Source organism: Trachemys scripta, chromosome 15 (assembly GCF_013100865.1).
Source record: "Trachemys scripta elegans isolate TJP31775 chromosome 15, CAS_Tse_1.0, whole genome shotgun sequence".
In the NCBI taxonomy this organism is placed as follows: domain Eukaryota; kingdom Metazoa; phylum Chordata; order Testudines; family Emydidae; genus Trachemys; species Trachemys scripta.
The window spans coordinates 23,477,383-23,491,511 of record NC_048312.1 but is presented as its reverse complement, the minus strand read 5'-3'; the positions used below and the strand labels follow the sequence as shown (position 1 = coordinate 23,491,511).

The following is a 14,129-nucleotide window of genomic DNA, read 5'->3' as shown; positions in this document are numbered from 1 at the left end:
GAGCGTGAAGTGTGCTCAGCTCTGCTAAGGGAATGGCAAAACAGTCCTTGTGGCAATACCAGGTACCCCATCATTTAACGAGAAGCATTACAGTGGTGTCAAATGGGCCCAGGCTGCAGTGTGTTGGCCTCAGCCTCAAGGGCGTATGGATATAGAATTACACCAGGGGTCTCTCAGGCATTTTCCCTTCCTGGGGGTAGGGATGTAGTTGGTTTATTTTCTGATCAGGAGTAGGCAACTCCCTCCTATAAAATTAGTCAATACCTGGGCGGCTGACGTCGTTGTTTAGCGTTAGCTCACAAGGTGGGACGCGGTTCTGGAGATTCCTTGTGTCAGTCAGCTCATCGCAGATAAACCAGTGCACCTTAAAGCGCATTAACAAGTTGAGGCCGGAAGCAGGACTACGTCAGGCCAGGCTCTTTGGACGGGCAACACTCACAGGACAGTCCTGCTGGCCGCCTTTGGAGCACTGAGGCAAAAGCCTCCTCATTTCTACAGACTTATCCTTGTCTGTATTTTTTTAAGCACACTTTCAGCAAAATACTTAAGTACATGCTTAAGTTTCATGGACTCCAATGGGCCGTAAGCACATGCTCAAGTGCTTTGCTGATTCACCCCCTTGATGAGGCTCTTCTCCTGCTCCTTGTTTGCTATCCCTTTTCTCCCTGCACTTTATGCTACTAGTCCCTTTGACCGGTGTGATGCTGCCTTTATGCATGTGGTTTGGGGTGGGACTGGCTATATATATAGGCAGGACATTTATTTATTTTGATTTTGTATTGGTAATGGCTGAGCACACTGATGACTATTGGCAGGTGCCTTAGAAATGGTTTAAATAAAGCTGATGACCAAGTTGGTGCTCAGTGAGGGATGCCGGTGGGAATTCTCCAAGAGCTCTCCTTTTCCCTCTGACTTTCAGTTTCAAAGATCCTGCTTTGTGGAGATTCACCTTCCTGTAGCTGGCGGATGCTACTGAGAATATTAGTAAATCACTCTGGAACGACCCCAGGCTCTCCCCGTTCCCGAAGGCCCGAGGAGTTAGGAATCTGAATTCGGATCGCCATGTGGTAATGGGCATTAAACCACGGGGCAGGCCCAAATTTATCAAAAGCAAAGCTTGGACCGTACTTGCTCCAAACCTCTTTGAAATGTGGTGGTTCTTACCTCTTTAATCTTTTCCTTGCAAAGCTTGTACTGCTTCTTCTGACTTTCTAAAAAGGTCGCCAGGTCTTTCTTCTGCTGAGCCAAAATTTGTTGCTGGAATTTCTTCTCATCCGCTGCAGTCACCTTTGCCTGAGAGAGAGAGAGTGCGAGTGAGTGAGTGAGTGAGTGAGTGCACCAAGTCTATCACCAAGCAATCTGTAATTGGGCATTCTGTCCCTCCGAACCCTGCGGTGCAAGGCCCTAGCCTGTCACTATTCAACCAAGTTTAATTGTAAAAATTTTTACCACCCACATACATTTAGGAATTTCTTTTGGTTTCCTGTCTCCTCCACCAAAACCAAATGTGAAATCGTTCATTCTCAAGGCTTGGACAGTGCAAACTTCTGTATCCTACCAATTAACATGTCTCACCCCATGACCTAGAACCATCACGTCTAGGGCTATGAGGTCAGTTCAGTCAGCAGTGTTACTAGTTACGGCCAACTGGTGCTTGGGGACAACTGTCCATTACGAACTAGACAGATCCAGCTGGTTTGGGTAAAACAAGCTACCAAAGCACCCTCAGACAGTCGCCACTTACAGCTCCCAAAACACATGTTTTAGATATGGTTGAACAGTCTTTCCCTGGAGATCACTTGCAGTGCTTTCCTGTTCAGTCTCCCGGCCCAGATATGTAATTCATATAATTACTGACCTCCTTCTCCATGATAGCCACTTGCTTCTTGGCCAGCTTCTCCAGCTCAATGGACGAGTTGTTGGCATGGGTCTCCACCTCCTTCTGCAGCTTGAGGCGGTGCTCGTCCATCTCGGCCTTCAACTTGTTCTCCAGGGCGATCAGCTGCTTCTGGTGCTGGCGCCGCATCCGCTTATAACCTGACATCTGTTCCCGCAACTCGTTCTCCTGCTCATGCTCATGGATCTGTCTTGTAACCTGGCGTCATTGAAAAGGAAAAAAAAGTCAGAGGCTCCCTTTGCAGGCAAGTCTCCCCTTCACAGCTACTTACCTGCTAAGCAAACTCCCAGCACGCACAAATGGACTCCCCGGGAACACGGCTCCAGGTTTTTATAGAGGCAGCTACTGTCTAATGTCACAAACGGCCCAACATCGAGGAATCATACAGGCCAGAAACGCCTCTCGCCTGGGATGCACAGCCAGATTTTTCCACATTATTAAGGGGTTTCACGGCATGTCCAGTAACAGAACATGGCCTGTTCCTTGCAGGAAATGCCCAGCCGTTTATGCAGAAGAGAGGCAGGCAGCTCGCTGATCAGGTTAGGGAACGCCACAGAGCACTTGGAAACAAAGGCAGATCTAAGACCTACAGAGTCCCTCTCGGGCAGGGTTCATAAAATGGTCACGACATGGGGGGGAGAAACAAAACTCCTTTGCTTTGGCTCCACTTCTATCCCTTATTAAATCTTCTTCCTATGAGGAGCTGCCTCATTCCAGGCTTCCTCCCAAAGCGCTGGAGGGCGGCTCACTTTCATCGTCTACCCCCACACATTTCCTTCCCCTACCCACAATCTAACCTAGAGTAACACCAGAACACACCGGGTCAGCACTTTTCATTATTAAATTGCCCCCTCTTTGCAGGTTCACCTTGAGACTGCTGGTTGTTGGCCCCCACCCTCCTTTCACAGGTGGAAACCCTGCATCTAGCCATCTACATCTGCACCTTGTATGTTATACCTGATTTCCATCCCATAAGGATTCTCCCCCCCTTGATTTTTATCTCCCCCAGCGACTGCAACAGCCTTACATTCTTCCTTATGGGTTGCTCCTGAATGATCGTCAAAATGTGCTTGCCAGTGTTATTTTCTGGATGCTGAAGCCGTGTTCCTGTTTTTATTCTATGGACAATCCACACACAGAGGCAGATCTCCCTGCGCTCAGGTTCCCATGAGTGGCACAGACAGAAGCGAGGTGCTGGGTGCCGCACGCTCCTTAAAGAGCGATCCCGCCCATTGGACCCAGTGGTTCCGAACAAAAGGGCGCACTGTTTCATAACCGAACAGTATTAACAAGGTGGATCATACGGGCTAAGCAGATTACAAACACTGTTCAGCTGAAACAAACTCACAGGGTGCACAGATTTTCACGCTCTAAGTGCAGGCGTGTGAAGGAGAGGTAAGAGCCTCAGTTATGCCAGGAATTTTAAGAAGAAAATACCAATTGCAGTGCTCCCCGTTCAAAGGAGAGCATTGTCAGATAGACCACAACCATCTTCATCTTGGTAAAAAGATATGACCGTAGGTTTGCCTAACAAAACCACCATCTCACTATCTGCTGTTATTCACAGGTAGTGGCTGGGGGTGAACGCTGGGCCTGGCATAGATGGCACACGGGATCAGAGACCGTAGCCCTGCAGGTTTGCACGCCACACTTGCTCCACAGATCGAGCAAGAAGCAAACGGTGCTCAGACCGTTGATGGAGATTATGGAAACTTTACAAAACAACCCTTATTCGCATGCACAGTGGCAACTTTCTCTGCAGTTTGGGGGATCCCAGGCTCTTTTTGAATTTCTCTGTGGGTAGCTAAGTGGTGACCATGGCATCCACAGAAAAAGAAGTGCAAGGCACTGCATCATCACAGCCGCTCGAAGGTGTTAAGAAGCAACAGCTGAGCACTGACTTAGGATGGGGTGCATCAAGGGCCGTTGGATGGCTTGAATTTTAATAAAGGAGGAAAAACAGATGCTTTTGGTTATTAAACACTCGTTGGCCAGTCCAGCATTTTAAGACAGCTAGCTGGCAAGAAGCAGCGATCAACAAAACCATCTAAATCAACAAAACAGTACAAGTTTGACAAAACAGCTGAGATGCCATTGGGAACAACAGTACTGGCTCTGTAGAGTGAAACCATGGTGGCTGCACGCTCAAATTCATTCCAGCCAAACCGTTTCCCAGGGCTGAAGAGTTCTTTGTTCTGCACCGGGCTATGAAACGCAGATCTGGATGGAGGATAGGAAGAGGGCTGAAAGGCCTTTACCCTGTTGTGGACTGAGAACAGCGAGCAGGATGTAATAATGAACCATCAGTAAAATTGAAATCAAAGGCCCAGAATGTTGATGAGAACAATGGAATTTATGGCACAAAATGGGCAACCACTAGCATTGCAGGAAAACAAATGAAACATGCATTTAATTCAGAGGAATGTATCCACCTAGACCATCCATTTTCTGTCTAAACCAGGCTCTGTTCCCAGGGGGAACCTGTGGCTGTGTTAAAGCCAACCTGTTAAAGCCAAACATGGGCCAGAGAGACAAACGTCTCCTCTTTACATCAAGGACCGAAGGACATTAGTCTGAAGTTAACTAGACTGATTATATACTTGCACACCAGCAGCAGGAAGTGAAACCAACTAGGGCAAGACGAGTGACAGTCTTCAAATGGATACGATGGGGGTGAAGGTCAGTCAGATGTTAATGACACAAAATCATAAGAACAGCGAGGAAGCATTATGACAACATGTTAATGGCACCCTTAACTATACAAGGACATTAAAGTGCTTTATGAACAACATAATCCTACAGATTATAACAGATAAGGGAAGAAGACTGATTTGTTCACTGCAAAAGTATTTCCCAGATGATCAGAAAATGTCAGAATACTTTAGGGCCAAACATACTAGACGTTGTTAAAGCTCTGTGTTGAAATGAACATACAACAGTTGTCAGGACAGCTACAGAACTGAACGGCTGAATAAAATACAATAGCTTGTCCCCTATCTTTAGTATGGTTAAGGGATGTGTAACCAGGTGTCTTTTCCAGCCTGCTCCCAGCCACTCTACACATTATACAGAATCCAAATCCTCCCTGAGATTTGGTTTTATTAACAGACATTAACAGTAAGAAAGTTTAGCTCAAACCTCCTCCCTAGCCCTAGCTATTACCTGGATTCCTCCCTACACACTACTCAGCCCTCTCCCCAGAGAGCCATGCCCACCTCTCCTATCCAGGTGAGATGAGCAACCAGAATCCACATAACCATTTCCCAGAAATATCAGCCCCTGCTACCAGGGTGGGGTGTTTCAAGAAAACACGCCCAGTTTCTTACAATGAGAAAAAGGACTATGAATGAGAAGACTACAGAACAGAATAGTGTATCAACTGAAGACTTTTTGGGCAGGGGTTGAGGTACTATCAGTCAGGTGATTCTGTCAAGAGAAAGACACACCAATGCCATAGATTTTCAACAGACCCAGAAAACAGTACATTAATTAAAATATATATGTCTGTATGTGGAATCCAACTGGCCTGATGTTATTTCAGTGGTCAGACCCATAGAACACTGCCTTCATGTACCAGATGCCTAAGGAGTTTAAGGTCCCAGAGTGAGAATACAAGATTCCCTTGTCTGCATTTTGATTCCAAACAGAATAAGAAGGCCTTCAGTTGAATCCACATTGCTACTGCCACTTTAACTCTCTAGGATTTTAAGCACCAGAGGCCATCGTCTCGAAAACTCATATTAAGTGAACAACTATGAAGATAGACATCCAGAAGTGTGATGGGTCCTGAGAAAAAGGGGTCAAGCCCTAAATAAATAAATAAATAAATTCAGACAATGCTGTTACTGTCATCCAACCCCATCCTGTCTCTAAATGCATGGATTTGACAAACTTCCTTTTCAGGGTAGATGCTGCCTGGCATTTGTGATCAAGATGCAGCATGTCCTGCATTCTTTCCAGGTGAGGGGAACTGGGGTTTTCCAAGCTCCGGAGTGAAGGTTCTTGAATTGTGGCTTGTGGACCACTGGTGATCTGCAAAACATGTGCTTCATGATCTGTGGCAGGGCGCACAAGGCTGACGCCTCCTATATTGCATTAAAATCAACAAAAAGCACATGGGACGCTTTCTCCTTACTGTCCCATGTCAGTGATGCTCCCTGTTGCCACAGGGATGTGACAGAATTGCAAATGGTCTGAATCATAAACAATGAGAAAGAAGGCAGCTCATGTTAAATAGTAGTCCACACTATGAACAAATCTGAGAATCTCTGCTCCAGAAGAGGACTAAAATCGGCCTTAAAAGGCCCACCAAGTTAACAATCGCACTCTTGCCTGAATAATTTTTACCTACTATTGTTACAAAAAATACCTAAGATCACAGTCTCTGAAAGAGATTAGAGAAAAAAATATTTCTGTTTTCACAGCTTGTTTCCTTTGTGCCTCTAGCAGCACTTTGTGGGTAGTCCATTTCACTGTTTCTCCTGTAAAGCCAGTCAGTTTCCCTATTGTTTGGGTGGTGCTCTCATGCAGAAACAGGGCAGAAAAACACATTTAAAATCAATGGGAAAGTGTGACTGTATAACTATAACTTTTATCATGGGGCTCAGGGGTAGGTGAGCTACTTGAAATGACTTTGAACTAATGTTTGGCTATGGACTACATTTCAAATTGACAGTGCCCTTTTAGAGACACCCATCTCCTCTGAGAGCCAGCACTAAGCCAAGTCAGCCCAGGGAGAACCTGAAGGTTCAGAGATCACAGATACTGTTCCTGAATTCAACCAGCTGGGAAAGCTATTCTGCTCCTTCCCCAGAGCATAATGCATTCTATCTACAGTGCTGTCCATCTCTCAGGCTGAGGGGTTTGAGGGAATCTCATTAGAAGATGGGGTCAAGTATCAGAGGGGTCGCCGTGTTAGTCTGAATCTGTAAAAAGTAACAGAGGGTCCTGTGGCACCTTTGAGACGAACAGAAGTATTGGGAGCATACGCTTTCGTGGGTAAGAACCTCACTTCTTCAGATGCAAGTAATGGAAATCTCCAGAATCTCTTCCTCACCCTCCCTGATTGAACTAACCTTGTTATCTCCATACTGATTTATACCTGCCTCTGGAGATTTCCATTACTTGCATCTGAAGAAGTGAGGTTCTTACCCACGAAAGCTTATGCTCCCAATACTTCTGTTAGTCTCAAAGGTGCCACAGGACCCTCTGTTGCTTTTTTCATTGGAAGATGATTTTTCACCCCAACAAAACAACGTATGTTTACACAGAGGTTTTCATCCCAAGAGATCACTACTAACAGCATCAGAGCAGTCCATGGCCTTTATGAAATAGTTCTCTCACAACTGTACAACTCTTCAGGGATTGGGGGGCAGAACCCAGAGAAAGCAATTGATGGATAGCAATGGGGAGTGGTCAGGGGTGGGGGGAGCAATCAAATCTGCTCTTATTTTAGAAGGTGCCAATGCCATGGGATCTAACGTCCATGTAGAGAAGACAGCAGAGTGAAAATCAACTAGAAGAATGAAGAACCATTGAGATCTGAATGGTTGGTTGCAGGGATGCTAGAAATCTCCCATGCGATGCTCACTAAGTAACCAACCCCCTTCTGAGCTTTCCCTCTGTACGCTCCCCCTAAAACAGATTGGAGTGAGGATGGGTTATGAATCCTCCCCCCTCCATAGAATTATTAACTGCAACTGTAGTGGCATATAACCACAAAAAGGTTATATAAGTGAGGGCTTTGAATCAAAGGGGGGGAAGCCACTGATATAACTGAACTGAAAGAAAATAAGTATTCCCATTATAAAGTGAAATAAAACCTACACAAAAGATTGTAATACCCACACACGAAACTACATCTCCTCTACCCGCGACGGGTTTTTATGGGGAAACAGTTTTAATCTTTTTCTTTGTATTTGGATCAGGGAGGAACAACAAAACCTCCACATAAGCTGCTACTGTATGTTGCTTTCCTGTCATTCCATTTCATTCCTGGCATAAGAAAGGACAGGGAGGTGTTCACGGATACAGACACTGGAAGCAGATGGATGGACGCGTATGGATGAAAGGAAATCCCATGCTTCACCCAAGAAGAGAGTGGTGCTGGTTGATATAGTGAATGGATTTAACCGGTGGGTATTATTGTCAGTCTCCTATTCACTCTTGCCAGGAGATACCATGGGGCGCATGCACCGCTGCACTCACTTGAACTCCAAACCAGCACAGCATGACCCCAAACGTACTTCGCCTCAGGAATGTGCCCCATGGAAATGACCGGAAAAAAGAAAGTTCCCTACTCAGTCTCACAACCCCTTTAACTATACAGTGATTTGGTCACATAGGAAGAGAAGCTTTAGCAAATCCAAGTATCCCAGAGACCCAGTGCACAGAGTATCAGCCCCAGAGGAGGCTGCCATGAAGTGGGGTTTCAGAGTGACCTTGGGCTGTCAGCTGCTCTGAGCAGAGGAGTTCAGGGGGCTGTCTGGACAATGCATTTCATCATCACATGAGCACCCTCTACTGCCTGGCAGATGGCTCTCAAAACTCCTCCATTGCCTGGAATAATGTGTTGATAGCAGAATTAACGGAAGTATTAAGGCGAAGGAATAGAACCCCTGGAGAATTACAAGGTGAAAGAGAAGAGGAATTATGCCCTCTGGTGCTGGGGTTAAGGTAGCGAGGAGCCTTCCATGGCAGGTAAAACATATCAGCCAGCAAGATGCCAGTATACATATGGGGTTTTTTTGGCTTGTCCCATAACATTTTGAGTAGTTTATCATTTGTCCCCCTGGACTCCAACTTGACTGGAAAGAGGCTCTCCTACTTGTTCAGTGCAGACAATTGCTTGGCACTGTACAGTCTACAAAAACAGACAGTCCCCAACACGGGAATATCAGAGAAAGGGTGTAGGCGATCTGAGGTCCCTGCTGTGTCAGGAATGCTGGTACGAAGACCTCTAATGCACAGGTTTCTAGGTCACCCTTTGAATTTGGGGGGGGGGGGGGGGGGAGGAGACAATCAGAGCATGTGTTACTCAGAAGTACACCTGGGAAAAGAAACTCACTGCCCTAGATGCAGGCCAACCACAGGAATGGTAGTAGTCTGAATTCCACTGCTTCATTTTAGGTTTCAGCAGCACAAATAAGATTAATATCCCCGCCGCACAGGCTTTAACCTAAGGTTAACACACACACACACACACACACGCGCGCGCTGGGGTTGTGGAAGGGAATCAGCAAATGGTGGTGACGGGGAAGGGGGAATCATTCAGATACACACTAAAACAAAAAGGGGGAGGGGTTACCCATTGTAATTTCTGGGTTGGCCTGCGATGATGTCATAATAGGCAGCAAATGCCATGGCCAGACACTGGATACTTTGTAAATCTTCCTATCCATGTGACCTCTAATGTCAGTTCAGCTGAAATATTTAATATTTCAATTATTTTCAGTTCAGGACCCAGTTTCTTGCTTATGCCATCTCTCTCCCCCCTCGGAAGGCTGCTGCTGATTTCAGGCTGTGTGTATGAGACACACAGAGAGATGGTGGAGGAGGCAAGAAAACTAACTCTTCCGGCACACACCCCTTTTGCTACTACAAAGCCATCTACACCAATCCCATTTGCAATAGTACAAATGCTGCCTGATCCTACCAACCCCTTCTCCTCTCTTTGTGAGCCCACAGGCTGCTGTAAACCCACATTTACTGGAGCCAGGCAACGTTTCATGGATTTGAATGGGGGAAAAAAATGCAGTAAATACAGTTGCTTGAAATAAATAAATCAATGAGCCATCTATAGCCAGCAATTCATCCCTGGGAGGTAACTGTCTCCTTTTTTAAATGATCAAATACATCAGCACTTGGATTTTTTTTGTTCAAAACCAAAATCTATTACTGATACACGTGCAAATAAAGATATATGCATGCACACCGATTAGTCTCTTACTAGTAGTTACTACTAACAAAAGAGAGAGATGCAATATAGAAAAAATCAGAGAGGAAATCAACTTCACTCATAAATGTGTTTGATTTTACATAGGCTGAAAACACCCAGAATGGATTTTTTTTTTACATGTTCTCTCTCTCTCTCACACACACAAACACACACACAGACACACACACACACCCCTTTCTGTGCAATATCTAGTTGCTATGCCAACAAAAAAATATATGGGCGAGAAGAAAATTCTTAACCCTCTTCCCAACCAAAGAGACAGAGAGGAAGAAGAAGGGGGGTGGGGTGTTTGCTTACCAAAGATGCTGATTTGATTGTGGCAAAGCGCTCTCGGTTCCGGTAGTGGAGGGCCTGATTCTGGACTGACTGGGTAGGCCGCAGCTCAGGCCTGTGCTCCCTGTGGCCCACCTCATCCCTTATAAATACATGATCCTGCAGAAATGGATAAAAACAAGGAGAAAGTCCAGCTGTGCTCTTTCCTCGCCGGCTGCCTCTTTCTCACCCCTCTTTCTGCACAAGCACTGCTGTTTGAAATGCATAGTTTAGCTCTCTGCTAGCCCCTGCAGCTCTCACAGTACAAAATGAATAAGCAACACATTGCAGCCTTCAGTTAAGAATGTCAGCTGATCGCTAGTGGGATGCCTTCTGAATCCCTGGCAGAATTTTTTTTTTTTTTTTTTTTAACCTCCAGAATTACATATGTGCAAAAAAACAAAGGAAAAGCACAAAGCAATGCAGAGCAATCAGACTCTTCAGAAAGGTTTGCTTAAAGCGCTGCAACCAAATAATCCCTTTAAAAATGTGATTTCCATGTCTAGCCAGGAGGATGCCGTTCCCTTTTAACACAGGAGCAAGATTTTGCCTCATTCCCTTTCAAGACTTGCTTTCTCCTTAATTTGATCTTTTTGTTTGCTAGCTGCTCTGAAGAAGGATCATTCTGCCTAAAAACATTGCAGGCTTGAAGAGACCAGCTTCCCGATCTTGTGCTGGGAAGACTCGGTGACCACTCAGGGATCCTGCTTTCCAGTCATGATCATGCACAGTTCTAGCACTTTCTCTCCACAGCCTCGCAAAGGGTTTTTTTTTTTTTTCATTATTTAAAGAGACAGCTCGTAGGTTTACCACAAATGGTCTTCTCTGAAATCTCTCACTCTCTAGTTGTGAAAGGCTTAAGAACTAGTGATTTTGCAGCGGAAATACCATGCATTTAAGCGTCGCAACAAAAAGCAGTATTCTGTCGCTCGCTCAAAATCCACGTCCTCTCCAGACAGGCCTGGGAAAGTCCAGGACTGTTGACTTAAGAGAAATGGCTATAAAGGTGACTTCCAAAAGGAAAAAGTATTTGAAAACTGTGTCCCCAGGTCAGCCCAGCCATGCCCAGGGTACCCTGGACATCTTGCCTAAGAATTCCAACTGCTGCTCTCACCAGCGCAGGTTCAAAGGACCTGGCAAAGGTGGAAGCTCTGGAGCAGACGGAGTTGCCAACTCTTGTCATTTGGTATTTTCTTAAAGCCCCAGCTCCTGAAGTCAATTACATGAGAATCTCTGTTTTCATTTTAAAAAAATAAGTTTCTAGCCCTTGTGGCTATAGAGTAAAGGTTGAAAATGGGACTCATAAAAGCCCTCATATCAGAAGGCAAATAAAAAGAGCCACAAACTAATTTAAAAAAAAAAATCTCCTGATTTTCAGAGGCCTGATTCATTATTTTTGAACACTTAGTGGAGGCAACACTGCAGATGGCCACTGACTTCGTAGCATCCTGTCCTCTAGACCAGCGCTGACCAATATTAGGAAACACAGTTACTGGCTGGTCTATACCAGTATTCCCACTAGTGAGTACTACTGGTAGGAAACTGTATGAAACAACTCTAGTGTAGACAAGGTGTGTCTTGACATGCTTCTTCCTTGCCTCCTAGGAGCATACCTCTCACACAGACTTTATTTTAGATCCATATTTTACCCAAGTTCATGCACTTTCTATATTGTGAACAATATGTAGCAGGAAAGTAAAGGATATAGGAAATATATATATATCCAGAAGTGAACCACCCATCATTTTAAGGTGCCTAGAGCCAACCATTTTTCTTGTGTCCCTCATTTTGGGATTTTGCACTCTACGCTACATCTCACATTTGAGCTTTGGCGGGGTGGGAGGAATAGCCAGGGTTGTCACGGAACAGAATTTACAATGGCCCCTGTATTTTTAGCATCTTCCCTCCAGGCAAGAGACAAGATGCTAAACAACCTGCCACCCCTAAATCAGGTGGGGACAGGGAAGGTTTAAAAATTGGAGAGTGGGCAGGGAGAGAAAGAGATTAATAAAAGGAAGTCTTCTAGAAATAGAAAGCCTGTGGACTGTTAGAAGAATATTATTTTATTTTACATTTTTGTCATCCTGATGCTGGGCATTTTATTGGATTCCGATTACTTTTAACAGAGGCCAACACTCCATAAGGTTAGAGAGCAGCCATCCTTGAAACTAGTCTGAATTTTAGCTTTCAGCTGTGTGCGCGCATTACAGAGGGAGGAGGGTCTAAAACAGGGGTCGGCAACCTTTCAGAAGTGGTGTGCCGAGTCTTCATTTAGTCACTCTAATGTAAGGTTTCGCGTGCCAATAATACATTTTAACATTTTTAGAAGGTCTCTTTCTATAAGTCTGTAATATATAACTAAGCTATTGTTGTATGTAAAGTAAATAAGGTTTCTAAAATGTTTAAGAAGCTTCATTTAAAATTAAATTAAAATGCAGAGCCCCCCGGATCGGTGGCCAGGACCCGGGCAGTGTGAGTGCCACTGAAAAATCAGCTCACGTGCCGCCTTCGGCACACGTGACGTAGGTTACCTACCCCGGTCTAAAATGTATATACATGCCTGAATGAAGCTAAAGCTTAGATCCCTGTCTTTACTGAAATATCACGATTAAATATTTAAATTTCAAGAATATTTTTCAGCTAATTAGGTTCTTAGAATCATAGAATCTTGTGGGTCTATTGGGAAAATAATCAATCTATGAAGCTTTGTAGGATCGGAGTGTTCTGGGTGACCGGGGCTTTGTAAAAAACATTATTGATAAGATAGGCAATAGTGTTCCAAGCAGATGGACCCGCCACTAAAAATAAATCTTCTGGAATCCTAGTTTGGAACATTTTTAGAAGTAGATTACGGAGGCCTTCTGGAGTTCTCCACACTGCAATAACCAACCTAAGGACAAGAGTGACTGGCCGGGGGTGAAATGCAGGCTACACCTTATATCACACACACCCCCTCCCCGCCCAGTAAACCCTTTAACTAGGCTGATGGGCTCCTTTTTGGCTGAAGGACCTTGGTCTCAATTCAGAGCTTTAAGGGGAAGGGACATCACTCGTTAAAACAGGGCGATTCTCCAGAGTCCAGCAAGGCACAGAGAAATGTCCTGTTTGGGGGCTCGGTGAAAAGGGAGCGTGTGCAAAAGATGTAGGTCTTTAGTTCTAGCAGGACAGCAGCTATTACATTAGTGTGGCAGAGGTCAATGCAATCTACTAAAACATTCTTATGAAAAAATCCAGTGAACCGCCTTTCCATTTCCCACAAGACAGCCTGAAATGGTGCCTTCTCTTTGACACTGTTTCATTCATTTTAATTTTCCCCCATAAGAAATAAGCGGGTGAGATCCCTTGGATTCTCCAAGGGGTGGCGTCTCAAGGATTAAAACTGTGTCCTCACATCTTCATGCACAACTTCCATTGACTTATGTGCAGCAACATCTTAGGGCAGCCCAGAGAACAGTCTGCAAGAGGTGAACAACATAAAATCTTTCAACAGCTCTTTATTGACGTAGGTGAGGGACGTGGCAATTAATTTGTAACCAAGCACACAAAAAGAATGGAAATTTTAATGGCTGGAGAACCTGGTGTAGACAAACGCCCAAGGACTGTCCTTGGAATCCCTGAGTCAGGGTTCGGGGCTTCTGCCTCATGCAACATCTCCAGCAACCCTGGGTAAGCTAACAGGGAAACACATTCAGATAAATGCATCATGTTGGCCAGAAAAAAATATACATCCAATCTTTGTAGTTGTCAAGACCAATGGGTGACATTATCATAGCAGTGACAGCTGGCACCAAATAGGTAAAAGGAATTAAGACAAATGAGTCATGAGGACCCTATTCTCCCTCTGTCAGTGAAGCAGACACTGGGTGGTGAGGCCAACAGCTGCTGAGAGAGAGGTCTAGCTACAAGCACAAAGAATGGATGTCTGTAGGTTCCATCTATTTCCTTTTTCCTTCCTATTTCCTT

General features: G+C 44.9%; 1 protein-coding gene across 2 annotated transcripts in view; it reads right to left on the bottom strand.

Moving 5' to 3' along the window:
• TAOK3 (TAO kinase 3) overlaps positions 1-14,129 on the bottom strand; it is a 142,480-nt gene that overhangs the window by 14,437 nt on the left and 113,914 nt on the right. For both annotated transcript variants that reach the window (XM_034791003.1, XM_034791004.1), the window contains exons 14-16: positions 10,152-10,286; positions 1,859-2,095; positions 1,165-1,293 (exon numbers count right to left, since the gene is read on the bottom strand). In XM_034791003.1, coding sequence (XP_034646894.1) covers positions 1,165-1,293; positions 1,859-2,095; positions 10,152-10,286 — 501 coding nt within the window. The remainder of the gene's footprint in view (positions 1-1,164; positions 1,294-1,858; positions 2,096-10,151; positions 10,287-14,129) is intronic.